The sequence below is a fragment of the Cydia fagiglandana genome, chromosome 14 (assembly GCF_963556715.1).
Source record: "Cydia fagiglandana chromosome 14, ilCydFagi1.1, whole genome shotgun sequence".
Lineage (NCBI taxonomy): Eukaryota > Metazoa > Arthropoda > Insecta > Lepidoptera > Tortricidae > Cydia > Cydia fagiglandana.
The window spans coordinates 18,439,138-18,455,153 of NC_085945.1; the positions used below are offsets into that span (position 1 = coordinate 18,439,138).

General features: G+C 38.1%; 2 protein-coding genes across 7 annotated transcripts in view; one reads left to right on the forward strand and one right to left on the reverse strand.

Annotated features, from left to right (window-relative positions):
• LOC134670921 (uncharacterized) overlaps positions 1–16,016 on the forward strand; it is a 236,359-nt gene that overhangs the window by 31,725 nt on the left and 188,618 nt on the right. The window lies entirely within an intron of this gene.
• LOC134670911 (protein kinase C and casein kinase substrate in neurons protein 1) overlaps positions 1–16,016 on the reverse strand; it is a 172,339-nt gene that overhangs the window by 7,149 nt on the left and 149,174 nt on the right. For 4 of the 6 annotated variants that reach the window (XR_010099141.1, XR_010099140.1, XM_063528734.1 and 1 more), the window contains 4 exons: positions 9,130–9,356; positions 8,189–8,309; positions 2,757–2,855; positions 706–848 (listed from right to left, as the gene is read on the reverse strand). Coding sequence is in view for 4 of the 6 variants with exons in the window: in XM_063528734.1 (XP_063384804.1) it covers positions 706–848; positions 2,757–2,855; positions 8,189–8,309; positions 9,130–9,356 (590 nt within the window). In the remaining 2 variants the exon portion in view is untranslated. Of the gene's footprint in view, positions 1–705; positions 849–2,756; positions 2,856–6,224; positions 6,528–8,188; positions 8,310–9,129; positions 9,357–16,016 lie in introns of those variants that run through there. The other 2 variants (XM_063528733.1, XM_063528735.1) reach the window with 2 other exon arrangements.

Consider the following 16,016-nt stretch of genomic DNA (forward strand, 5'->3'; position numbering starts at 1 on the left):
GGTAACCGATAATAGTCTATCGATTATTTTATTCAGGAAGAGAATCAGTGAGTGCAGGAACAGGTGAGCACTTGTCCAAGGATGTTTCGTATCACCTAAATAAAATTAGGACATCGGGAAAGAGTAGGTACTAACGAATCCATCAACATTGGCTCCTCAGAAATGTCGGCGAAGGCGTAACGCGGATCTGTGATAGCGAGACGGAACGAGCCGCCACGTGATACCGGCGCGTGCGAGGGACAGGATGCGCACGCGAATATCTCCAAGCGCTCGATACTGCAGGTGGGATAGGATCAAGGATTAGGGTAAGTTCAGGGAGTCCAGGTTTTACCTAATGACGTTATATGCAGTGTTGGCCGAAACGTTAATGCAATTGACCATTCTTGACCATTAACTACCGTCTAATAACCGTCCGTTACCGTTCACGGTTCAATTTGTAATGGTTAATGGTCAATTGCAATTAACGTTCGGCCAACACTGGTTAAATGTATAACTACTACACTACTACTATATAGATATTATATGTAAACTTTGGATAAGTACATACCTGACAGCGTTACAGCAATATATTGTGGGGAAAAATTGTACCGACATCCGTGATTTAAAACTTCCCTAATAACTTGGAGTTTTTCCTCGCTAAAAAGCTTTTAATTAACTTTTTATTTTACCACGTCTAATATTAGGTTTAAAATAGTGGAAACTTACGTGACAGCAATAGGTGCGCTAATGGTCTCCTTCTTGATGACGTTGTTCGTGTTGTTGGCGTTCGAAGTGTTGTTGTGGTTGGCTGGCGGCGGCTCGTGGTTGGCCTTCGCCGCCATCTTGTTGTTTGTGATCGGCGGCAGCTCCTGAAGGTCATAGAAGAGTTAGAGCTGGTCGGAGGATGTGAACTCGATGTTTGTGTGAAATAGTGCCTTTGGTGATGGTTTCCTAACATTTTTCTTACGAATAAGATGTAGATATATTCGTTGACATAACTAAAAATGTAGTAAAAAAAGGCTGTATCATAATTAAATTAGAAGCTTTGAGTTCTGAGGATAAAAATATTTTACAAAAATTTACTAGCACTTTCGATTCGACACGGTAATATTTCGCAGAAACATCGAGTTATCCTTCATTATCAACTGTTATCGTTTTAAAATCCACATATATCGGGGGAATATAATATTTGTATTCAATAAATACTTTATAGGAATATAATATATTTAACTATAAAATACAGATAATTGTTAATGGTTTCATTAATGATCATGCCAATATGCGATAAGCAACATCCATCATGCGACATCGATATAAAAATAAAATAAATAATATAAAATCGAAGCGGTACAGCTAGAATTGAAATGAGAATGACTCTCTGCCCACTCCCGTCTCTACAAAGAACTAAATCGCTTCATGCCAACTACCGAGCTCTTATATATTATAACAAAAAAAATACCGTATACGTGTATAACGGTAATACACGTTATACGTTTTCATTCTCATTTGAATCCCTTGAAGGGCCTACTCACGTCTGTCGGCTGCGCGGGGGCGGGGAGGGCCGGGACAAACTTGGTTAGGCCCGCTGTGGATGTGGGGACTTAAACTATGTAGGGATACTTTTGGATGAACAATTGAATAATCAAAATTTGTTTAAGTGCATTCCGTGTTTCGTTGACTTTGAGATGGAAACATTTTAACCGGAGTAATTTTACCCAGCAAAAAACTCTTTACATCAAACTAAGGTGTCAGTTTTTCGATTATTAGAACAAAGTATTTACCGAACAATAAAATTGTAATTTTATCTCTTTATACACAAAGAGAAAGGGAGGAAAAGTCAGCCCTTATAAGTATACTCATTGATGTTTATTCATCCAAAAGTAAGATGGCAGGTATATACGCCAATTAAATTTTAGACCCACACTTTTTGTCATCTCCTGCGTGACCTATTCTTAGAAAACTTAATTTATTTCCTATAGTTTTTTACTTTTTAAAACAGATTTTTACCGAAATTAATACTTTGTCTATAATTGGCATACTCATAATAAAACTCACAACGAATCGGGTGATTTTCGAAACGTATCGAAACATGACGAGCGATAATTGATAAAACTACGCGAGTTATCCGTAAAAAAAACTTCAGTCCAAGTTAACTTCGCACAGACTTAGCAGTGACAATGACAATTCGTGTAGTGCCATCAATGCCATCATATTTTCATAGGAATTCGACGTTTACTTTGGCACTTCCACGTCACGTCACTGCAAAGTCTTGCTCTGACCAAAGAGAATAGAGTGTATAGAGGCAGATTGTCAAAGTAAATTATGTAGCCACTGTAAATTTACTGCCATCTTTCGACAGAAGATGTAAACTGTTAGAACGCCATTTGACTTTGATCCTCATTCTTTCATTGATATGTGTTAACTTGTAAAATATTAATATTAACGTCATCTACTCGATACTAGGCCAAAAGACTGGTGCAATCTTTTCGAGTGATGGCGCCATAACCTTCAGCCTACTCTCGAGTAGATGACATTAATATTAACATTTAACAAGTTAACACATATCAGTGAAAGAATAATGATTAAAGTCAAATGGCGTTCTAACAGTTTTAATCTTCTGTCGAAAGATGTCAGTAAATGTATTGTAGCTACATAATTTACCATGAAAGTAACTCTCTATTTCAAATTCTTTTTACTCTGACTCTGTCGCTTGCAGTTCACCAAACAGTGTGGATCTAAAACCGTCCGTGTCGGTGTCGGTGGGTGCCTGTACGTACGTCCTCGCTGACGGGGCGCTGGTTGAGCAGCGTGATGGGCGCGGTGGGCAGCGACTCCTTCTTGCCCTTCGCGATCTCGCGGAACTCCTCCGTGTACTCCTGCGCAACTAGCTGAGTCACACCCGGCTCCAGACAATGGGACAGTCTACCACTATACGCTACTTCCACCTAATCTCACCGGCTAGCCTCAGGAGCCCGTGGAACCGGACTCTTTGTCCGTGTAACCGGACACCTTGTATTCCAGTGTTTAATTGAATAGAATGGACCTTTCTGTGATAAAATTAGTTTTTTTCATGTGGCTCACTAGCTTTTTGAAAGTTAATATCCATGACGAAAGTCGACAATCGTTAGGTGTGTCCGTTTAAAAATATTGTAAATTCTGGGTCTACTTATATTATATTTTTAGGTATTTATGTTTAGATAAAAAGTTTGTTGTTAACCTAGGGAAGAGCGGTGCCTCCCAACACAGGCAATTCTTTGCTTACCGGGCGGCTCCATCCCCTAAACCATGGCCACGTGTATTTAAAAGAAATAAAGGATTTTGTATTTTGTATTTGTATTTTGTTGTACTACAGATGCTTTCAGGGATTATCAGTGGTCAGCAGACCATCGATTAAGAACCACATGATAAGATTACTACTATTAGACTAAATCTGCACAAAAATAGATCAAAGTAGCTTTTGCTATTGACACACCAACCCTTTTAAAGTTAAACTCAGATAATTTAGTTACATTTTTTACATTTGTAACAATATTGCACAAAAATGGTTTAGATATTCTTTAAAATTACTTCTCAACTTTAAACGATTTAAGAGAATAATATTTTAGATCTACGCTAATTAAAAGTAGTTTGTCCCACAGTCTCTGAGCAGTGCTTGGGCGAAATCAAAAGAAAACATTAAAAATAAAACGATTAATAAAAAGATAACACGTCCACTCAAAGCATGTTAACTAACAAGCTCCGGTCACTGGAAACATGCAAGTTACTGAAGAAACAGGAAAGTTACAGTCCAATTGAAGGGTTATTCAAAACACAGGCGAGATGAATCGCAGATTTTTTATAGTCACACAGGAACTATATAAATATACAGAGTTTTGCCTGAGTTGAGCAATAACTGGGGTATTTGAATAATCTTCCAGATCAGAACAAAATAATACCACAAAAAGTAGTAAAATCTAAAAAACATCTATGTTAAAATAGTGGTTGAGTAATAAAATCAGTTGCTGACACTGAACATGACCGTACGGAATAGCTGGCAGTGCTGTGCTGTCTGTGTATCATTATTGTTGATATTTCTAAGCCTAGTTTGTTCCAACTAAATTGCGTTCTATAATCGTCATCGAAATTGTCTTAGGGGAGAATCATGTCCTATCGATTAATTGTGTCCTACTAAAAACCTTACATTGGATGTTTTCCCTGTTAGTTGTTTGCTCTGACCTACTAATTTAATTACTTGTAATAATCGTACGTGTTATGACATTAAAAGACGGGCATGTATGTTGTTTTATTATTTTGTACTGGTTTTCGTCTTCCACAGTCGTTTCGTTTGATTGTAAGCGCTGCTATGCGTGCTTACCGAATACCAGTAGATTTACAAAAGATTCAACTACTGCCATTACGTACAGTCAGCCAAGAAAGTGGTCTACCACTTATCGACTGATATCCGATTGATAGAGTCGAAAAGTGGTATAGTAGACCACTTTCTTGGCTGACTGTACGAAATATCAACTAAACTACAGATGTAGTGCACAATAGTTTTCCACCGCATTTTCTCGGAAGCTCTCTTCAGTACTTTTGTACCGAAACTGACTGAAATAGCAAGACACGTTCCTACGTTTCCGTGAAAATACGATGGAAAATAATTATGCACTACATCTGTATTGCTATTAGCTCATTCTAAATAGTCTGAGTCAATATTTCGTTACTAAAAAGGATTCATTAATTGTATTACACGTGTAAAGTCTCAGACAAATTCGTCCGTCCAGATTAATTTGACAGCGAATGTAGATGGACGACTCCATATGTTATGCGGTAACTCTGGCTATCAAAATGTTACTGTTGACAATGCTTACCACAAAACATAGCGCTATCTTATCCATCTCTCAAATTCGGGATCTGATTTTTTTCTCAGACTTGACACACCATGTACAAGGTATAGTCGCGGACAGTCTAGAACGCAAAATTACTAGTGTAATATTTTGCCTATATCGCTTTTAGTCTACATCGCGAACGGTCTAGAACGCAAAATGACCACTTTTTTATATCACACAGGTAGGTTAGGTTCGTTAGTTATCTTCAAATGGCCGAAGGCCAAACCGCACAGAATAGGAGCCCCGCGCAAGCGGGGCTTCGTCGACATCGCTAACGTAAAGATAAAACAACGGAAAATGATGTAGGCATTTTGCGTTCTGGACCGTTCGCGATGTAGACCAAGAGCGATATAGGCAAAATGTTACACTAGTCATTTTGCTTTCTAGACCGTTCGCGAATAACCCGTACAATCAATGATTCTTTGCTAATGCCAGTGGTTGAATCGGCTGTAAGTCAACCAGACCCGCAACGGTGAGGATGAGTGAGCGTGCTGTGATCTTTGCGTCTCTATTCGTCAATACTGTCGTCCTGCAACCCTCACGGTGTATGCCGCGTGTCACCGAAACCATCGTGAACTCAGTCAAAACTGTCGTGTTAACCCGGTTTTTGTGCTTGTACTAGGCGGTTAGCTGGTTTTGAGAATCCTGTGTGCTATTGAATTACCTACGTTTGCAATCTTTAACAATAAAACATAATATGTAGTGTTAAAGAGGTCTTCAATCAGCAACTCTTTAGAGTCACCTAAAAATCTCCTTGATATTATAATAATAACTTTTTTTTAAACAACTCATATGATACAAGTTGGATCTCTTTTGTTGAAGTCAAAAATGAACAGCAGTGGCCGTAACCCGTTAACTAAATATCGGAAAATTAATAATCGCCATCCGGAATACTTGGTCGTCATCGATATACATACCTAATAATACGATAATTGACAATGTTTTTGAAATAGAAACACCAATTAAAAGTGCCTAAGTGCAATGATTTGATGTCTCTCCTAACCCGCATCAATAGTGCAAGTCTTGGTGCTAACCAGCCAACCGCCCAGAGGTCCAATTCTTAGTTCGATCGAGATGTCTTTCGTAATAACATACCTGGCAGCTAGAGAACTTTTAAAAACATAACCGAGGGCCATAAAACGCACCCTCCGTATAGCGTACGGTCAAAGCCGATCGTCATACAATAGTTAAAGAAATCTGACGGTCGACGTTAGTGATGCGTTCCAAAGAGTTTACAGAGCGAGGAGCGAAATAATATTTGCGCGTCACTTTAAAACAAACGGACACCCTTTTGAGAGTATCTCCAAATGCGAGTAAATTTCTGAGGATAATACTACTCGAGGACACGTCTCATCCAAAACAAAAAAAAAACTAAAGTCAATAATGTCCCCATCATCTATTTGGGTAGATGACATCTCGATCGATCACAGAAACTCGGGGCCCTACACCGTGACGGCGTACCATCGCGGCGTTGCCGTAGACCCAGCAGTCGGGCGCGACCCGGTCGTCCCCGCCGCCGCCGCCGCCGCAGAACGGCAGGCGCGCGCGCAGGCGGCGCAGGCCGCGCGTCCAGCGCCAGGCGGACGCGGCCGCGCTCGTGGTGGCGGTCACGGCGCGGGTCAGCATCGCCGAGGCGGCTTCGGGGAGGTATTGGAATAGCGGCGTGGCTGACGGTTCTTCCTACCATATCACCACAGTATAAGAAGTCTTTATGAGTCCGGTTGCCGGTGACCTATCTTCGAACAGTTTTTCGACTCGCGTTCAAAATTCGAGATAAAATATACTTGAATGGGTAGGAATTGCTACAGCGTCGTGGCTTACTGTTCTTCCTATCACGCCAGTAATCATGAATACTGTGTGCGGCTGACGAGTACTGCCGATTCTCACTAAAGTGCGTGGTCACACACACTTCTTTAGGGTCTGCCTGGATACTGCGAGAATACATTATTTGACGACTGTATCGAAAGACTAATAATTTACAAATTTTTGCATAGGTACTACTGTAGTAGATTATTAGTCTATAACATGTCCTATTAAAAATACGCCGTACAACTGGGTTTCTTTAGATTATTTCCGAAGTCTCAACCTGGACACAATGACGCAGAAGTCGGACCATTTCACGATTATAATAATCCAATTTAAGGTTGGCTAGTTCCTAATGATTCCGTTTAGAGTAATCCCCAGGGAATAAGTTGGGTCGCTAGACTAATCTCGCCTATGAATTTATCATCCCTACTGAATATTTAAAGGGTTGAATTAAATTCATACATAACACGTTATTCAAAACATTAGCCTAAACCTTGAGGTACAGAATTTTAGATTAGGTTTACATTGTAAAAAAAAAGGTAAAACCTTTTATCTGATAATAAGTTCAAATATGAATGAGATAGAAGTAAAGAATGCGAGGGCCGTCTAAAGTTTGCCTAGTTCTTATATCGGTGCGGTATCACGTACAAATATGCTCAGCAAATATTGGCCAACGGCATTGGATGGTATTAACTAGATACAAGTAACTACAGATACAAGCGTTAGAACTACTGGGAGTTTGAAATTTTTAAAGTACGTAGTGTCATGCTGATCTCATACTAGGCCTAGGTAGGTAAACGTCTAGATCAAAGGAAAGCATTCGGTTAATACGATGCATACATTATAGTTGCGTAAATATTGCTTTGCGTGGATGTCGGATATGATACCATCAATGTTCAATTAGAAACTTTAGTACCTAGATTTTAATGTGTCGTTACTCGGTGTCGTCGTAGTTGTCAAGCGGACCCCAGGCTCTCATGAGCCGTGGCGAAATGCCGGGATAACGCGAGGGAAAATACTCGTTATCGTCAAAATTCGTTGGTTGTCTATATATGAAGATTCTAGAAAATGTTCTTCTGGAGAACCGGTAATGCCTTTTGCCTGAATAATTCACATATGTATACGTTTAAAAGTATTAACAGCCATTGGAAATCTCTTTCAATTGTTTACCGTATTGCCGCGTAATATATCCCTACTGCTGGCTGGTACGCGTTGCAGCAATACGATTTTGATGTAATGGAAACTGATCAAAAACTTAAGAAACGGATGTTTAGATCGCCTCATTTTTGACGAAGATTGTAAAATTTGGTGATATTGGTGATATTGTTTTGTAGTAATCAGAGACAGCTCTAACAGAAAGTCAAAAATATCATCAATTTTCCAAACAATTTGTCAAAAATGTTCTCAAAGGAAAGGATAATAAACACTAGGGTCGTGTTTATACAATTACAATTTACAATTGATAGTAATCATATCCGACTTTTATAAGTATGAAGGTACCTTGGCACATGACACAAGGAAGGGTGAGACAATACCTCAAACTGAGGCCACGCCATGGCCATATTGACGCCGTGGTTGTTGGCCCACCACTTCAGGTCCTTCTGGTGGTCTGCGTTGTTTATCGTGTGGTGGAACTCCTCGTAGATTTGGGGTAATCTGGAAACGACGGCGAATAAGTAAATAACAAAACCTTCCACTGTTTTATGGAAAAAGAAAGAAAGGCCGAAACACTATTGGATTTCTCCTTATATATTCATATATCTCAGACTCCAATAAAACAATAAAACTTAGAAGAAACATTGGGAAGATCACAGTAGTAAGCCAGCAAATGATTATGAAGAGAGACAACACTTCGGTTCTTGCTCATCAATGTGGATTGCTAAATGCCAGATTCAACAAACTCAGATAGAGATAGCTAATTAATGTTATGACTCTTTTGGACAGTGGATGTGTCCACGTTGATCGGTTCATCAACCAACTGTTGCCAGAAAATGGATATCTTGGAACAGCTGATCCCTGGTAAAACCGACCTGCTCGCAATCCAATAAGATGGTTTAACATAATTCACACAGCCTTAGATAGACATTAAGCAATGGAGGAAACGGCAGGACATACTGATACTGCCGTATTCGAACTTCAAGATATTCACAAGAGACGACACGTACTAGATCCATTCTAGATACGTTATAGTTTAGATATCAACTAATTCTCTTTTGCAGCGCAATTCGGGCAACCAATGTCACTTTTACGTTAGATAGAGTAAGATATCTATTAGATGTGAATTGGATCTCTAAGACATATCCTGTGGAAATCGTTCAAGGGTATCTCCAGAATCGCGCAAATGTCAAATTTGACAGGTTAGATCTTAAACATATCGTTATCGTATCTTGGTGATGTCTAAAAGATATCTAATAGATGTCTCTTTCAAAATCCGAATCTGGCCCATAGTCAGGGACTCAATGAGGAGAGTACTCACGTGGGCTCCTGACTGATGTTGAGGCACTTGTGGAAGCTGAACAGCACGTCCTTGAAGAAGGTCAGCCGCTGGGCTTCCATCTGTTGACACCTCTCGAAGACACCGCTCATGTCCTCGATGTAGCGAGGATTATAGGCGGTGATCTCGGCGAGAGCCGCTTGGTATTTCTCTCGGGACTTGGACACTTCCTCGCGGCATTTGGACACGCGCTCAGCCATTTTCTTAACCTGTAACATAGAAAAGGGATACGATTAGCTAGGGAGAAAAAGTTAAGAACCAATAAATAAGTATTTGTTAGGTTACATAGCGCTTCTTCGGGAAAGGATGGTACATATATATTGGCGATAAAGTTTAGACGATCTAGCCAAATGAATATCGTTAAAAGGGCGTTTTCTAAAATAAATATCGAAAATCTGATTCTTTCAAATCTGGACATTCTTGGGCTCATTCTACTCAGAATCGACAGCAATCTCCATCCTACCATTAAAAAAAGATGTCCCAAAATGACCATTCCATTACGTCACGTTTTATTATGAGAAAATGTTTCACAATTTTCATACAAATTTTTGGGACAATTTTTTTTATCATCAGGATTGAATAAGGACTGTATCGTTTATTATAAATACAACTTTACTTAGCCGTTTTTTCTGGTATTATATTTTTATTAAAAAATTACACATATAGTTTAATTAGTGCTTTAATAATAAGTAACATTTCGTCCTGGGAGATCACGTAAAGCATATGGTTTGGACAATATTTACCCAATCCTCCCGAGTAACTACAACGATTTTGGACAAATACTACAAGAAAATTTACGGTTTGCGAACAAGACGAGATATTACACAAAAAAAATCGTACTATGTAAACAGCAATTACATATGATTCGTAAAGCGAAACATCTGGGCATAGTCTAATCATTTCTTTTAGTTGGAAAAAAAGTTTTGGATCTGTGCTTGGTGGCCTTTTAGAGAATATGGCATGTTACTTACGACAACCCCGACTTTGGTATACAATATAACCATCATGGAGCGTTTCTATCGACCTGTTCTAGCCATGGTTCAACGCCATGAATGTCCGTTAGGCTTTGGATTTCGGTAGATTCTTTTAGCTGTTTCCCTCATTTCGCTGGCGTCAGAAATTGACGGGCATCCAAAATGTTGCATAAAAAGTCGTTTTCATGTAAAGATAAAAAATCACCACATTTATTCTGTGGATGTTCAATTGAGCAATCATGAAAAGGACACTTAGATGACATATTTTGGCAGCATATTAACCTTTTGTTTCTTTAAATCGTACCAAGGAATCGGTGAAATAGTCTCAAATTAAGCTCGATAGGCTTGTCCAAATTACAATTGCTAGACGGTATTAAAATCATCATAAAGTCCCTAAAATAAAATAAATGTAAAACCTTCTTATATCAGATATGGCTTAAAAATACCCCCAGAGTATACCTTAAGAACATAGTAATACAAAATAATACACACGTCAACAGTTAGACCAGGTTTTATTTGTATTTATAATAAACGATACAGTCCTTATGCTAGTGATTCTGAGTTGAAAGAACCCAAAAACACCAGGATCTGTGAGAATCGGGTTTTCAATATGTATTTATTTTAGAAAACGCCCAAAAATGACAATGGAAATATTTGTCGATAAAAGATTTTCATGTTAGCTACGGCCCCAGTACAGTTTTCGCTAACAAATAGCCAAAAAAATGATTTTTGATGAACTTTTCACGTAAAGATATCAACTTAGCCAGAAAAATAACAAGAATACACAAAACACTAGCATATCTACATGACCGATTAACTCCTAACTCACTCATTGTTTACGCAAAACAAAGAGTCAAAGACATAAAACCGTAGCTCGCAAACTTGCAAGTTTATCATAACACAATGAAACAGTGCACTCAATGGCCGAAACTCAAAAGTGTGTCAGTCGAAACTGGACCACATCCAACTCCCGGCGGTTCTTGATTTACAGATTACAGATCGCACCGAAATCTGGGCCAGGAAATAAGTCTTCAATTGATAATGCGATTGGGTTTAATTTATTTTAAGCCAAAATTTTGTTTGCAGTCTATATGCAGTGGACCGTTTTTTGGTAAATTAAACTGCATTGCTTATGTGATTACCGATGATGTGATGCCGGCGGAAAATTTTCCAATATGGCTGATTTCATCACATGGAAAACTTTTAAGTTATTGGCTGTCGACATTATATTAAATAATAGTTATACAAGAGGAAGCAAGTCTCTTGACGTAACTTTGACAGCGGGATAATTTTGAAACTGGCAAGTATCTACTGTAGAAGCACTTTCTACTTTAGAAACGAAAGCCAGATGCCTCGGTATACGGTGCAGCAGCTTAAGTGTTACTAAATAATGAAGTGCTTCTCGTTTTATGTATAAATACTTGCAATTTTGAAAATTACTCCGCTTTCAAGTTACCATCACAACGACTTCACGTCTTCAACCATTTCATGCCGACTTTTACAATATTATTTGCGTTGAATCAAATGATTCCCCCGTCTTCCCATTAAATTCCTCCGCTGTGCGCCGCTGCGACAATTTCCGTAAACGTAACAACGTAAAGTCAGGTGATAAACTGAAGGAAATCACGAGACCCAGCGGCGTCGGCCTACAACCAATTCAATTATACCTTAACCCCTTAGACTTAAGGTTTATAATGCAATAGGGGGTTGTGGTAAATGAAGTGGAGGAGCCAGACACTCTGTCTGCGGCCACCCCTCACTGAGCACTAATTGGATGCCATTTTGATATAAATTAACATAAAAATGAGCTAATTTAAAGTGGTTATTAAAATGGATCCATGGTTCGGTGTGCAATTTTATCAGAATTTGGTATTGTAATGTAATGTATGAAGTATTGCTTTTGTGGATAATTATTCAGTTTTTTAGGATTGTGTTAAGATGCTGTTTATACGGCTTGCCAATGTCGATTAGATATTTCTTTACTAGTAGGCGAATTAGAGCGATTCATCTATTATCCACTATGTTGCTTGCAAATGGGTGCAACATTAAGCATCATAACTTACTTCTTATTTTTAATAAACTTTACAAAGCGTCAACTAATCACAACCTCACTTAATGCTTCATTCTTTCAAGATTTTCCGTAAATTAGGGGATTATTTATCTAAATCAAACTAGCAACTACATTATAATTTATACCTACATAGCATACCAGCATGTACATTTAAGTAAATGAAAAGGGATAATTTTACGCCAATCGACCCCATGCATAAGATTAAAATGCACTCATTTAAAAAATATATTTATTTTAGGACACGATCTGCTAGTTACATTACAACCTATGTATTAGCATATAACAAAGAACTCGAGGTTCATTACTGGGACTAGGGAACAGTAGATAGGTATGATACCTAAGTACTTATAATACTGTAGCGACATCACATATTCACACACTTACCAGTAAATTACGCTGCGAAAACAAAACGATGTTGCATTAGTGCGATCTTATTTGGCATTAGAAAACTCATAATTTTTGTGGCGTAGGATCTTACTTTAAAAAAATAGATTGGTTAAGTTCCACGTTTTAATTTTAGTACTTTTCTTTTTATTTGCCTAAACAATATCGGAATAGGTAAACCGTCTATTAGTATAAGGTGGCCACTTGGCCAGTTATTGGAAGGCGGCCAGTACTAGGCCCTAGTTTGTTCAAGGACTTCTTTATTCACCCATAACAACTTATTCATAAAGTCGTGTTGATAGGGCATTTTCATTTTAACTTGTATACTTTAAAGTGCGGCTTAACTCGTGTTTCAGTAACGTCTAATCGTCACATTCCTGACAAAATGTATGAAGTGTGACGTTAACCGTCAGTTTCGAGACGAGCTGACGAGTACTAACCGGCCGTCAATAGTACACAGTTAAGTGAAAATGCCCGTCAACATAAATAATCGTCCTTTTTCTATTTTCAAACTGTTTGTCTACAAACAAGCAAAAAAATAATGTTCTAAGAAAAATATTGCAAACTTGTTTCATTTCATTAGTCTTGGCGAGTTGTCTCTTAACAATACCTACTTTTAACGACACTCACAAGTAACGGTAAAGTTATCCGTACAACCTTCTATTTCTTTTTTTTTTTACATATACAAATAATTTATTATCATAAATATAATACGTGACAGCAGAGTTATTAATGGTAGAAGTGGTAAAGTCTAAGAAAAATACATGCCTCGATTTTGAAAGCTGAATGTACAATTATTGTACACAGAGCCACCGAGCTACAAAATTTCATGGAAATACTATGAATGAATTCTTAAATAGCTATGCGATTTCGCGGCCGGGTGTAAATACGGTCTCGAAAATTATGCAAGAAGGTTGTCAATCAAACGTAGACTGATAATTTATTTACCTCAATAGGGTAATTCGCCAGTAACTGGGCACTTTTAGTAACTGGCCACCTTATACTAAAATGAATTATATTTATAGGTCAATGTAATTCATTTTTCGATTGGGGTGGCCAGTTACCCTATATGGTGCAGTGATTTGTTTAGACATTACACCTCTTCTACAATCAATAACACTTTGGTGGCATAAATGACAGTCACGGCCATGTTCGATAACTGCTGCAATATCGTAAGTCGTCTCGATGACATCGGAGTATCGTATTGTTACGAATGAAACAATGGCTCATAACTACGAGTATATGAGGGTACAGAGTACCTTACACGTGCCTACGGATTTGTACCTATACTTATTAGAGATGCACCGGATATTCGGTTACTAGCCGGTATCCGGCCTATCCGGCCATTATTTTAATATCCAGCCGGATTGCGGTTCGTAACCTACTATCCGGCCGGATACCGGATAGTAACATTGCTTGATTTCGGAGTAAACAAAATTGGATTTAAGAAACAGTCACTGTCATAAATTCATAATCGCACCTACTCGTTTATTATTATAAAACAATTTAAACATTTCACTGACTTGCACGCGCACTCATTTTGAACCTAGAAATGAGTCCGCGCGAATGTTCACTAGGAAACAGGTCAAATTAAAATTAAATTAAATATCAAAACCTGCACAATGCGCATCTGAAATACTGAAATGTAGGTATAGTTCCGCCGGCCGATAATTTGTCGGCCGGATAACGGATATTCGGCCAATGGGCAGGCCGGATATCCGGTATCCGGCCAAACATCTATAATACTTATACAACTCTGATTGCGGTAAATTTGCATATTCGCCTGCTGTTCCCCTAAGTCATTATTGCAGTATTGAATTTGGAATCTTCTTACATTTTAATTCAAAATTCGATTTGGATTAAATCCTAAAGGCCTCAGGGACTCAGGAGGATATTCTATATTTTGAAATGTATAATTCATAATAGTAGACATACTGGAAGCCATTACAATATAATGATCAGCTAAGTAAGTACATAATTGGCTAACAATTCAGCAATGGCAGGCAATTGCCTAATACAAAGAAACATAAGCTTCTTTACGCTTTTGAGAATAATTTCGCTAAACGCTCCCTTGAAAGTATTGTTCGCATTGACAATCGAGACATCCGCAACGCCTCTCTTTGCCTTAGATAATGTAGATATCTTCATATCGTCTTTAATACTAGACAAAAAGAGAATTTGCAAATTGTAATAACCAGAAACATGTCTATGACCAACAACAGGACTTCGCATTACGCTATCACTAATCCAGACTTAATCATACATCAATCCGTAGACGCGTTACATACGCACGTATATTATGATATTTAAAGTACACGGGCCTTTGTGCGCACCCTAGCTGCCAGCCGGCTTGAAGCCTCATCCATCAAGAATGCCGACTCAGCACTCCTAGGGCTGTCACACAGCTTTTTCATTATATTTTGAGTGACATTTAACGGATTGCTCACTATCACTTTAATTTACTAAAGTGCGTAAATTAAAGTGATAGTGAAGGCCTCTCCCCTCGCTAAGGTATAGCTATACCTAATTAATTTAAAATACATCCCGACTTCGTTTATAAGTACCTACTTTGACTACTATTATTGATGGAACGTTGAAATGTTGGAGGTGTATTTAAAAACATCACACGCGCACGCGATAAATTGTTTTGTTTCTTGCTTCTATCTTTCGAAAATATTGCGTCTCTCTTATAAATATAAGATTTTGCAATAGAGACGGGGCTCTTGGAAGACAATTTTCATGGTGCTTTTCAACTCAACTTGAGCACGTCCAGTCACACTCTATCGCTACTAATCTTATCGACATGTCTTCCGATTTTAAAGGACGGCCAGATATTTCCATTTATTAAATTTTTATTAAAAAAACTAAAACATATTAAACCAAAACTATTAATTTTTATGAAAAGAAGGTGAAATCGGATATCTGTCGGACATCGTGTACAAGATGCTCACAGTAAACTAACACGTTTTCAACAAAATGCAATATACAGGGTTACTTTTTTACCAGTACAATAAATCAACATACGTAATTGTTGCCAAAAATAAAAAATACCAGCATTCTTTGTTACTACTATTTGGGAACAAAAAAACAAAAATAGCAATGCCCGAACTTATCCGCTAAAGTACTAGAAAATGTGGATGCCTTACGCATCAATTAGCAAACGCACGAACTGGCAACTGTTTGTTTACGTCATCGCGCGCGATTTCATACCGTTGACACCTTGTAATTAGTGCAACCAGAAGTTACTAAATTGGTGAAGGATAAATTAATTGATGCGAATTAAAAAAAATATTTTTTTTATTTGTGCAATGTGATCTATTATCGATACCAATGATGTGGTAAAATTTATTGTACCGGTAAAAAAGTAACCCTGTATATGATCGATTGAGAAAGTTAAGGGATACGAATGTGCAAGTTGGCAACCCTGATATTATTTCAGT